The 11,613-nt window shown below is 50.3% G+C and overlaps 1 protein-coding gene across 1 annotated transcript in view; it reads right to left on the reverse strand.

The window, feature by feature from the left end:
* Window positions 1-4,784, reverse strand: part of LOC132832627 (HLA class II histocompatibility antigen, DQ beta 2 chain-like) — a 30,875-nt gene extending 26,091 nt beyond the window's left edge. Inside the window, exon 1 of the mRNA XM_060850710.1 lies at window positions 4,339-4,784. Coding sequence (XP_060706693.1) covers window positions 4,339-4,390 — 52 coding nt within the window. The 5' untranslated portion in view covers window positions 4,391-4,784. The remainder of the gene's footprint in view (window positions 1-4,338) is intronic.
* Between the last annotated feature and the right edge of the window lie 6,829 nt (window positions 4,785-11,613).

The following is an 11,613-nucleotide window of genomic DNA, read 5'->3' on the forward strand; positions in this document are numbered from 1 at the left end:
GAATGTGCCAGTCTGCAACACTCAGTCGGGGTCAACTCCTTCAGCTGAAAGACCAACAAGTTTGGACCACCCAGAGAGCGTCCTTCACCGAGTTGATGATCCTCCAGGCGCAGTTGATGTTCGTCTCGGTGTGCATCCCGGGGAACAGGCCGTAGAGCACGGAGTCCCGTGTCACGGCGCTGCTCGGGACGAACCTCGACAAACACCACTGCATTCCTCTCCAGACTTCCTCTGCATAGGCACATTCCAGAAGGAGGTGTGTGACAGTCTCGTCTCCCCCACAGTCGCTTCGAGGGCAGCGTGCGGTGCGGCTGAGAGTCCGGACGTGCATAAATGATCTCACAGGCAGAGCCCTTCTCATCACCAGCCAAGCCATGTCTTGGTGCTTGTTGGAAAGTTCTGGTGATGAGGCATTCTGCCAAATGGCTTTGACAGTCTGCTCAGGGAACCACTCGATAGGATCCGTCCTCTCCTTTTCCCGAAAGATCTCAAGGACACTACGTGCTGACCACTTCCTGATGGACTTGTGGTCAAAAGGTGTTTTTCTTCATAAACTTCTCCAGAAAGGACAGGTGGTATGAAACGGTCCAACTACTCGGAGCGTCCCGTGGCAGCGAGGCCAGGCCCATCCTTCACAACACCGGGGACAGGTAGAACCTCAGTACGTAGTGACACTTGGTGTTTGCGTACCGGGGATCCATGCACAGCTTGATGCAGCCACACACAAAGGTGGCCATCAGGGTGAGGGTGGCATTGGGTGTATTTTTTCCCCTTTGCCCAGATCTTTGTACAGCGAGTCCCTTCGGACCCGGTCCATCTTTGAACTCCATATGAACTGGAAGATGGCCCGGGTGACTGCAGCGGCACAGGTTCTGGGAATAGGCAATGACGTGTAACAGCAATGACAGTGCCTCACACCTGATGACCAGGTTTTTTCCCGCGATGGAGAGCGACCGTAGCTTCCATCTGCCCAGTTTCTGCCTCACTTTACTGATACGCTCCTCCCAAGACTTGGCGCACGCCCCAGCACCCCCGAACCAAATACCCAGCACCTTCAGGTGGTCGGTCCTGACGGTGAAGGGGATCAAGGATTCGTCAGCCCAGTTCCCGAAGAGCATGGCCTCGCTCTTGCCTCGGTTTACCTTGGCCCCAGAGGCCCGTTCGAACTGGTCACATATGCACATGAGTCTGTGCACGGACAGCGGATCCGAGCAAAAACGGCGACGTCATCCATGTACAGGGAGGCCTTAACCTGCAGGCCCCTGCTGCCAGGAATAGTCACCCCTCTCAGGCTCACATCCTTCCTGATGGACTTGGCAAATGGCTCTATGCAGCACACAAACAAGGCAGGAGAGAGAGGGAAGCCCTGCCTGACTCCAGATCTGACTGGGAAGCTATCTGATTCCCACCCATTGATTGAGACTGCACTGACAATGTTGGTGTAGAGCAGTCTGATCCAATTGCAGATTCCCTCCCCAAAGCCCATTTTGGAGAGAACATCTCTCATATACCTGTGTGATATCCTGTCAAAGGCTTTCTCCTGGTCCAGGCTGATCAGGCAGGCGTCCAACCCTCTGTCCTGCACGTAGGCGATCGTATCCCTGAGGAGTGCGAGACTCTCAGCGATCTTCCTGCCTGGCACAGCACAGGTTTGGTCAGGGTGAATCACCGACCCCAGAGCAGACCTGACCTGGTTGGCGATGACCTTTGACAGGATTTTGTCATCTGCATTCAACAGTGAGATTGGTCTCCAATTTTTGAGTTCCTCCCTCTCCCCCTTCCGCTTGTAGATGAGGGTGATGATGCCTTTCCTCATGGATTCGCTCATGGTACCCACCTGAAGCATACTGACATACACCTCCAGCAGGTCCTGGCCAATCAAGTCCCACAGAGCGGAATACAGCTCGACCGGTAAGCCGTCGGTTCCGGGAGTTTTATTCTTTTCGAAGGACTCGAGGGCCTTGGTCAGCTCGTCCAGAGATAGCGGATGGTCCAGCCTCTCGTGTGTTCTGTCGTCTAAGACCTCCATCATAGAGGACAGGAACGAATGGAAGACAGCGCTGTCGGTCGGCTTCGCTTCATACAGACTGGCATAGAAGGATTTACTGATCCTCATGACATCAGCCTGAGATGACATTATCGAGCCGTCTTCTTCCTTCAGGCTGCTGAGCACAGAGCTCTCTTTGTGCACCTTCTGGAAGAAGAAACGTGAGCACGTCTCGTCCTGCTCCACCGAGCGGACCCTGGACCGGAAGATTATCTTGGAAGCCTCCGAGGAAAAGAGTGAGGCTTTCTGGCCCTTCACCTCCTTGAGGTCCTCCGTGACATTGACCCCCATCGTCTGCAGCAGGAGCAGGTTCTGCATACTTTCCTGGAGCTGGGACAGTTTTCCCCGCCTCTCTCTCGCCTCCTGAACATCTTTGAGGATGAAGAACCTCTTGATGTTCCCTTTAACTGTTTTCCACCAGAGGGGCTTCACGGTTCTCCAACTTGCGTAGTCCCTCTTGAGCTCCTCGATGTTTTCCGGGGACAACAGCTTAGTTTTCAGCTTCCACGTTCCCTTACCCGCCCACTGCTCGTCCTGTAGGTGACAGTCGGCCAGTAGGAGGCAGTGGTCAGAGAAGAACACCGGCTTGACGTTGGTGGATCTGACCGAGAGCGTTCGGGACACAAACAGGTAATCAATCCTTGAGCGGATAGACCCGTCTGCCCGTGACCTGGTGTATCTACGCTGCGCTCCGTCTGCAGGGGTGCTGAAGACGTCGTGCAGCTTGGCATCTTTTACCGTGTCCATCAGGGCTCTGGACATGGCGTCCAGTTTACTGTCCCCCCCGCCGGATCGTCCATCTGCATCAATGATACAGTTGAAGTCTCCGGCCAGAATGACCGGCCTGGACGTAGCCAGCAACAGTGGAAGCTGCTGCAGGACGGCCAACCGTTCACTCTTACCCACTGGGGCGTACACATTGATCAGTCTCAGGGGAGCATTCTTGTACATAACGTCGGCGATGAGGAGGCGCCCGCTCACCACCTCCTTAACCTCGGAGATGGTGAAGTTGCCTCCTCGCAACAGGATACTCAGGCCGGAGGCGCGGCTATCGTTGCCCCCTGACCAAACTGACGGCCCATGGGGCCACAGGCTTGACCATCTCCTGTAGCTGCTGAGGTGCGGTATCCCACACTCCTGCAGAAACAAGACGTCGGCTTTAACCCTGGCCAGGAAGGCCATCGTAGAAACACATCGCGTAGCCGATTTAATGCTACGCACATTGATGCTGGCAATTTTAAACCCCATTTTAACAATTTACAAGGTTAACAGTGTCCATTTGCTGCTGGTCTTGCCCCTCTGGGGTAGCTGTGTGCATCCCCGTGGTGACGACAAACTGCTGGACCCTCCCAGGGCTGAGGTAGCTGTCCGGCTCCACGCTGGAGCCATGTCCCCGCTCTGGTGTCTTTGTGTCGGGCCCAGGGTCCGCACCATCCAGTTCTCCATCTGACAGCGGGGCTGTCACAGGACCGCTGCTCCCAGTTACCTGGAGCTGTGGGCCGGTGGGTACCTCTTGGTTCTCACCGGGTCGGGGAAGGCCTTTACCCATCCCCACAGAGGGATCGTCTTTCCCTTCCTGGGCGGTGCTGCCCTCCTTTCTCCCCACGGCGCTCTGTCTCTTTCTCTGGTGGCGATCCTTCTTGCGCCCGTCCTCACCATCGGAAGAGCTGCCTGTGTCCTCATCATGTAGGTGTCGCTTCCACCTTCTCTGGGTGGCTTTGGGTCCCTTGGGAGGTTTCCTCTTCCTGCTTTTGACAGTAATCCAATACTTCAAACCCGCAGCATTCCAGCAAAACATTAAATAAAAACTATTTTGAATTGATTTGGTGAGTGTGGTGGAGGAGGGTGGCCCACTTGCCTCGGTCCTGGGAGAAGCACTATAGGCTCAGACTTGCTGAGTCCCCTCCATCAGGGATCCCTGAGCCTGGGCTGGGTTAGACATGGAGTCTCCTTCTCCTCCCCGCAGTATTTACAAGACTTTAGACCAGGAATGATGAAGCTGTTTGGCTTCTCCCAATCGATGTGAAAATTAAAATTCTCCATTGGAACCATTTCCCATTTGCTCGGAGTTTCTCTGATCTCGGGGTTTCTACATCCTGCTGTCAGGAGACCTGGACACAAATCCCATCAGAGTCTCCCAGACTGTGCTGCCTTCAATGTGTAAAAGATCAGGCTGGCTGTATAACAGGGGGCTGATCAAACATCCCCCATTTCAAACTCTCCCCAAGAGACTCACATTCACCCCAGACACAGAGAGAGAGAGAGAATGGAAAGCTGAATTCTGTACTTACCGGGAGAGACCCGGGAAAAGCACAGGGAGAGGGAGAGAAGGATCAGCAACATTCTGGGAATCCACTCTCCCTATTCCCATCAAAAACGGATTGGGGTAAAAGCTGCTGATAATGGACTGGATTTGACAAAGAAAAACGTCTGTAGTGAGTCCATTCTCCAAGTTGGACGGAAATTTGATCACTTCCTCCAACTCAAACAGAGAGGGGAATGATTGGTTCGTATCAGAAAAAAACACCCAATTAAATGTGAAACCGTGAGAGTGTCACCAGTTACCGGGAGACTGAAAGGCAGACACACAGGGGTTTGACACCAAGAGCTGCAGGTTTGAGACGCTGCCCACATCAGGAACGGGGATCGCTCCAGGAGGTGAAAGCACAGACCGTGTGCTGCAGCTGAAATGGGAGGGAAATCCTCATTCTCCATCCGACAGCCCCGCTCTCACTCTTCATTAGAAAGGACAGTGATCCCTATCCAATTATAAAAGCTGGTCATGTGAGACCCTGAACTCTCATCTCTATCCGGGTGGATGCATCCCTCTTTGCGTCCGTTTAAACTTGTACATTTCCCCATGTATCCAGCGATATGTATTAAGGTCAGTCTGTCTGGGTATGGAAGATACTGTTTATCCCTGCACACAGTGACCTGGCTGATGTAAGGCAGTACCAGGTGTCCCTGAGCTCCAGAGTGAGGTCCTGAAGGGCCCATGGTCTGAGAGTTACTTCTAGAGCAGGCCTGGAGTCAGTGCAGTCTCAATCAATGGGCGGGAATCAGATAGCTTCCCAGTCAGATCTGGAGTCAGGCAGGCCTGCCCTCTCTCTCCTGCCTTGCCATTTGCCGAGTCCATCAGGAAGGATGTGAGCCTGAGAGGGGTGACTATTCCTGGCAGCGGGGGCCTGCAGGTTAAGCCCTCCCTGCACATGGATGATGTCGCCGTTTTCTGCTCGGACCCGCTGTCCATGCGCAGACTCATGTGCATTTGTGACCAGTTCGAACGGGCCTCAGGGGCCAAGGTAAACCGAGGCAAGAGCGAGGCCATGCTCTTCGGGAACGGGGCCGACCAATCCTCGATCCCCTTCACCATCAGGCCCGAACACCTGAAGGTCCTGGGTATTTGGTTAGGGGGGGCTGGGGTGTGCGCCAAGTCACGGGAGGAGTGTATTAGCAAAGTGAGGCAGAAACTGGGCAGATGGAAGCTACAGTCGCTCTCCATCGCGGGAAAAATCCTGGTCATCAGGTGTGAGGCACTATCATTGCTGTTGTACGTGGCACAGGTCCGGCCTATTCCCAGAACCTGTGCCGCTGCAGTCACCCGGGCCATCTTCCAGTTTATATGGAGGTCAAAGATGGACCGGGTCCGAAGGGACTCGCTGTACAAAGATCTGGGCAATGGGGGAAAAAACACACCCAATGCCACCCTCACCCTGATGGCCACCTTTGTGTGTGGCTGCATCAAGATGTGCATAGATCCCCGGTACGCAAACACCAAGTGTCACTACGTACTGAGGTTCTACCTGTCCCCGGTGTTGTGAAGGATGGGCCTGGCCTCGCTGCAGCGGAACGCTCCGAGTAGTTGGACCGTTCCGTATCACCTGTCCTTCATGGAGAAGTTTATGAAGAAAAACACCTTTGACCACAAGTCCATCAGGAAGTGGTCAGCGCGTAGTGTCCTCGAGACCCTTCGGGAAAAGGAGAGTGCGGATCCTATCGAGCGGTTCCCTGAGCAGACTGTCAAAGCCATTTGGCAGAATGCCTCATTGCCAGAACTTTCCAACAAGCACCAAGACATGGCTTGGCTGGTGGTGAGAAGGGCTCTGCCTGTGAGATCCTTTATGCACGCCCGGACTCTCAGCCGCACCGCACGCTGCCCTCGAAGCGGCTGCGGGGGGGAAGAGACTGTCACACACCTCCTTCTGGAATGTGCCTATGCAGAAGAAGTCTGGAGAGGAATGCAGTGGTGTTTGTCGAGGTTCGTCCCGAGCAGCGCCGTGACGCGGGACTCCGTGCTCTATGGCCTGTTCTTCGGGACGCACACTGAGACGAACATCAACTGTGCCTGGAGGATCATCAACTCGGTGAAGGATGCTCTCTGGGCGGTCCGAAACCTGTTGATCTTCCAGCTGAAGGAGTTGATCCCGACTGAGTGTTGCAGACTGGCACATTCCAAGGTCCCGGACTACGTGTTGAGGGACGCGCTGAAGCTTGGGGCAGCTACTGCCAAGGCGTGGTGGGGAAAGACCACCGTGTAACATCTGCCTGTCTAAAGAAGATCAGGGGGCCCACGCCTAAATATGTGGATAGTAGTCGTACCGACCTGTATGTACGAATGATTACTGTCTCTGTATGCCAAAAATGGAAAGTTTACGTATATATGGCATAACCAATTGTACAGATTATCAAAATATTTTATGAATAAAGTATAGTTTTGAAATAAAAAAATTTTTAAAAGGCCTAGAGTCAGAGAGAGTTGTAGAAACATATAGCATGGAAACAAACCCTTCAGCCCAACTCGCCCATGCCCATCACCAGATTTCCTAAACTAGATGAATCCCATTTGTCTGTGTTTGTCCTGTATTCCCCTCGACCTTTCCTGTCCATGTACCTGTCTGAATGTCTTTTGAATATTGTAATTGTACTCACTGCTACCACATCCTCTGGCAGCTGGTTCCATGTACCCACCACTCCTTGTGTGAAAAACTGGCCCCTCAGCTCCCTTTAAATCTTTCCCCTCTTATCCCTCTATCCTCTAGTTTTGGACTCCCCTCCTCTGGGGAAAGGCCACCTCTCATGTTTCTATGTTCCAATGAGTACAGGCTAATCTACTCCAGCTCTCCCCATCAGACTGAACCTCCATATCTGGGAGCAGCCGAGTGAACCTTCTTCAGACTGCCCTCACTACCAGGATATCCTTCCTTAGATAAAGGGCCCAAATCTGGTCACCGTCTTCCCACTGGGTCTGACCAGTGCCATCTATAGTTTTTACAAAACCTCCTTACTTTTACACTCCATCCTTTTGAAGTCAAGGCCAACGTTCCATTTGCCTTCCGGCTGAACCTGAACACTGGCTTTTAGTGATTCAGGGCTGAAGACCCTGAATTCCCTCTTTCCTGTGGCTTTCTCCATTTCAATGATATTCAGTCCCTGTGTTTGTCCTGACAAAGTGCATAACCTACATTTTCCCACAGTACATTCCATCTGCCAAGTGTTGGCCCATTCAGTCAACCTCTTTATATCCCTCTGCAGACACTTCATGTCATCTTCATCACTTGCCATCCCACATCTTTTTGTATCATCCTCAAACCAGACTGTATTACATTCACTTTTCTCTTCCATGTCATTAATATCTTTTGTAAATAGTTATGGCCCCAACACTGATCCCTGTGGCACTAGTTCCAGGCTGCTATTGTGAAAATGCTGCCTTTATTGGAACTCTCTCTCTCTTTAATTCCTTTGCTAATCCTCAATCAATACTAATATACTACCTCCACCATCATGGGCTCTTATCTTATTAAATAGCCTCATATATGGGCCATTATCAAAAATCCAGACAGTTCACCCACTGCTTCCACTGTATCTATCTTGCTTGTTCCTTCCTCAAAGATTTCTATTTATTTTTCAGGCAGGATTTCCCCTTCACAATGCCATGCTGATTCTGCTTGGTCATGCTGTTTATTTCTAGATTCATTTTCCCAATAACAGGCATCAAACTGACCAGCCAAAAGTTATCATTTTTTGTTTCCTTTCTTTTTTAAGTAAAAGTGGCGGATTTCGAATCCTCTGGGATTTTTCCAGAATCGGATAATTTCCAGAAGATTCAATGCATCAACTATCTCTGTGGCTACTTCCTTGAATATGCTGGGATGCATCCCATCAGGCCCAAGCTCCAGCTACAAGCTGGTCTACATTCTAGACCTCACTGGGGACAGAAACATCAGGCTGGAGACATTTTGAAAGCCTTGAAGCTATTTTTTGAGCACTCCATTACTGATTACACAGAACGGAGCTGTGCTGGACATCAGATCCCTGAAGGAGACAAAGAATATGGATCAGTACGGTGATGGCATTGAGGTATCTGGCTGGAATCTCAGAGTCTGGATAATAGAAGCTAATCTTGTTGGAGATAAGAATGTCTTTTGAGAGGTCCCACCATGACAGCGCAGCTTCTGAGAGAGGAGAAACTTGCTCGAGAAATCTATTGCCATGTGCAGAAGCTCTGAGGTTGTCAATCAAAGCTGGAGAGGATTAACGGACAAAGACAAGGTTTTGCATTATGCTGAGACTCTGTCCCGGTAAACAAGAACAGCATAATGGGAAAAACAAGAAGAAACATTTGCTGAAGGGCCAGCAGAAACATCAAGCCCCAGTGTACAGGATGTAAATGTTGTAGAGGACAACACAGCAAAGAAAAGGAAGGACATCAAGTGTTGGGGAATTTATGGTCTACCTGCAAGAATCGGATTCACTTTAAACACAAGTCTTCAGCTCAAAAGAGGAAAAGTAGGCCCAAACTGATTATTGCTGGAGACGTGTCAGATGGTGATTCTAAACGGGTCATTCTAAATCATATAACCTGTCAGCATCACTGGGTCTCAAGGTAACAAACAGTTTGTTATTGTTAGAATGATGACTGCAGAAGGAGGGCATCAGGTGAATGTGAACTGTCAGACAGGCGCCAGTGATTCATGCAACATCATAATCTTCACAGACACAGTGTGAAGTGGCTCTATTTGATGACCTGAAAATGAATCCATCAAAGGTAAATTTGAGACCACCTAATGAAACCTCACTCTTCCCAAGAGGACAAATGAAGCTGAAAATCCAATGTGATTGTCACAATAAAGACCAGCAGATCCAGATCGTAGACATTGAGTAACAATCCATTCATCCCAGCTGAAGCAAGTCTAAAGCTTAGATTGGCAACACATATCATCTCAAAGAGGATGAGAGTGTGACACCAGTGCAGCATTTGCTGAGGAGAGATCCAGCTGCCCTCCTGTCCAACCTGAAAGGAAAGATAGATTAGATTACTTACAATGTGGAAACAGGCCCTTCGGCCCAACAAGTCCACACCGACCCGCCACCCACCTTTTTGTCTACATTGCCCCATTTGCCCCTTACCTAACACTAAGGCCAATTTAGCATGGTCAATTCACCTTACCTGCACAACTTTGGACTATGGAAGGAAACTGGAGCACCCGAAGGGTGCTCATGCAGACATGGGGAAAATGTGCAAACTCCACACAGTCAGTCGCCTGAGGCAGGAATTGAACCCGGGTCTCAGGCACTGTGAGGTAGCAGTGCTAACCACTGTGCCACCGTGCCACCCACCGATAGTCAAGCTGTGGAAAAAAAGGTAGTTATCAAGAAAGGGACAACTCCTACAGAATGCATTTGCAGCATCGCGGCCATGGGGAAAAAAAACACCTGGAAATCTGAGAGTCTGCATCGATCCAAAGGATTTCAATGATTGTTCCAGAACAGCATCAAAGCAGACATCTGGTTGAAGATTTGTAGCTCGGGTATCCGTTGTTGTGGTTCTGCTCGCCGAGCTGGAAGTTTTTGCTGCAAACGTTTCGTTCCCTGGCTAGGGAACATCATCAGTTTAAAATCTGATTGAAGATTTGTAGCTCGGGTATCCGTTGTTGTGGTTCTGCTCGCCGAGCTGGAAGTTTTTGCTGCAAACGTTTCGTTCCCTGGCTAGGGAACATCATCAGTTTAAAATCTGATTGAAGATTTGTAGCTCGGGTATCCGTTGTTGTGGTTCTGTTCGCCGAACTGGAAGTTTTTGCTGCAAACGTTTCGTTCCCTGGCTAGGGAACATCATCAGAGAATTCCTAGAAGCATGGCATTCATCCCCAAACTCCATCAACAGACACATTGACCTGGACACCATATACAAACCACTACAGCTGAAACTGACACCCGGAAATGGCAAGAACATCCATCAACAGACACATCGACCTGGACCCCACATACAAATCACTGCAGCTGAAACTGACACCCGGAAGCGGCAAGAACAAACCAATATAAATACCGGAAGAAACATCAAAGCAGCGCTTCACACGAGGCTCCAACAGCACTGATGATGTTCCCTAGCCAGGGAACGAAATGTTTGCAGCAAAAACTTCCAGCTCGGCGAGCAGAACCACAACAATCAAAGCAGACAGCATGAGAACATCAGAGATCTTCTGACAGTGGATATTATTGTGGATTAGCTGCTCATATATAGATGTGGAAAGACAGTGAAAGAAGCCATTGCACAGTTTCTGATTAAAACGTAATGTGACTGCGGAGGGGTCCTGACAGATGAAGCGGAAGCTGAAAAAGGAAGAGGTGAAGGGAAACTGAAGTCGAGTGCACGGGAAATGTTCGATAGTGAGAGGACTTCACCCTGATCCTGACAAGGTGAGAGCTGTAACAAAGACATGGGGGTGAACTGATGTGAGAAGTGTGCAGTGTTGTGTTGGTCACATAAACCACACCGGAAATTTCTTGTCTAATTTGTCATGAGACTGTGAACCAATGTCCAAGCTCAGTCCTGAGGAGGGCCAGTGGTACTGGGGCAGGAACAAGAAGCAGCTTTCACTCAAACAACCAAGATCACCAACTTGTGCCCACACCAGGTGGGACGGCTTCAGGGGAAAGTGGGACAGGCTGCAAGGAGCAGTTTTGTTGAGGAATATTTTTTGTGAACTGTATATAGTAATTAAGTGTTAACTGCAGATGATAGTTGATACATTTAATGTATTTTAAACAAAAAGAGATATCATTTGTGAAATGCAAATTTTATATTATAAACACTGACTTGCCATCATCACAGGACCACTTATGTTTTTCTTAGAGTTTCGCCAATAAAACTCAAAACCCACTGCATGACACAAACATCACTCACTGAGGTGTGAGTATTTGTTGTCAATGTTTTTTTCTGACAGATGTTAGCATTGGATATATGGTCTCTCGGTGTATGTGTGTGTGTGTGTGTGTCGCTGAGTATGTGTCTCTGTATGTGTGTCTCGATGTGTGTATATGTGTGTGTGTGCGTCTAGGGGGGAGTGGTGGGTGTTACAGCAGCCGAGGGAGTGGACAGGGGACCTGGAGGAGGCACTGAGCCCCGGGTCACAGAGGGGAGTGAGACAGAGCCTCAGCTGCTGACACTGACTCCCCGCCCACCTCCCCCCTCCCCCTGCTAAGCCTACCCTTTCCTCCCTCCAATAGCTGCTGGGTCACCAGTCAGTGAAGTATTCCTGATTCCCAGCAGCTGCCTGGCCCTCTCTTCA

Source organism: Hemiscyllium ocellatum, chromosome 35 (genome assembly GCF_020745735.1).
Source record: "Hemiscyllium ocellatum isolate sHemOce1 chromosome 35, sHemOce1.pat.X.cur, whole genome shotgun sequence".
In the NCBI taxonomy this organism is placed as follows: Eukaryota; Metazoa; Chordata; class Chondrichthyes; order Orectolobiformes; family Hemiscylliidae; genus Hemiscyllium; species Hemiscyllium ocellatum.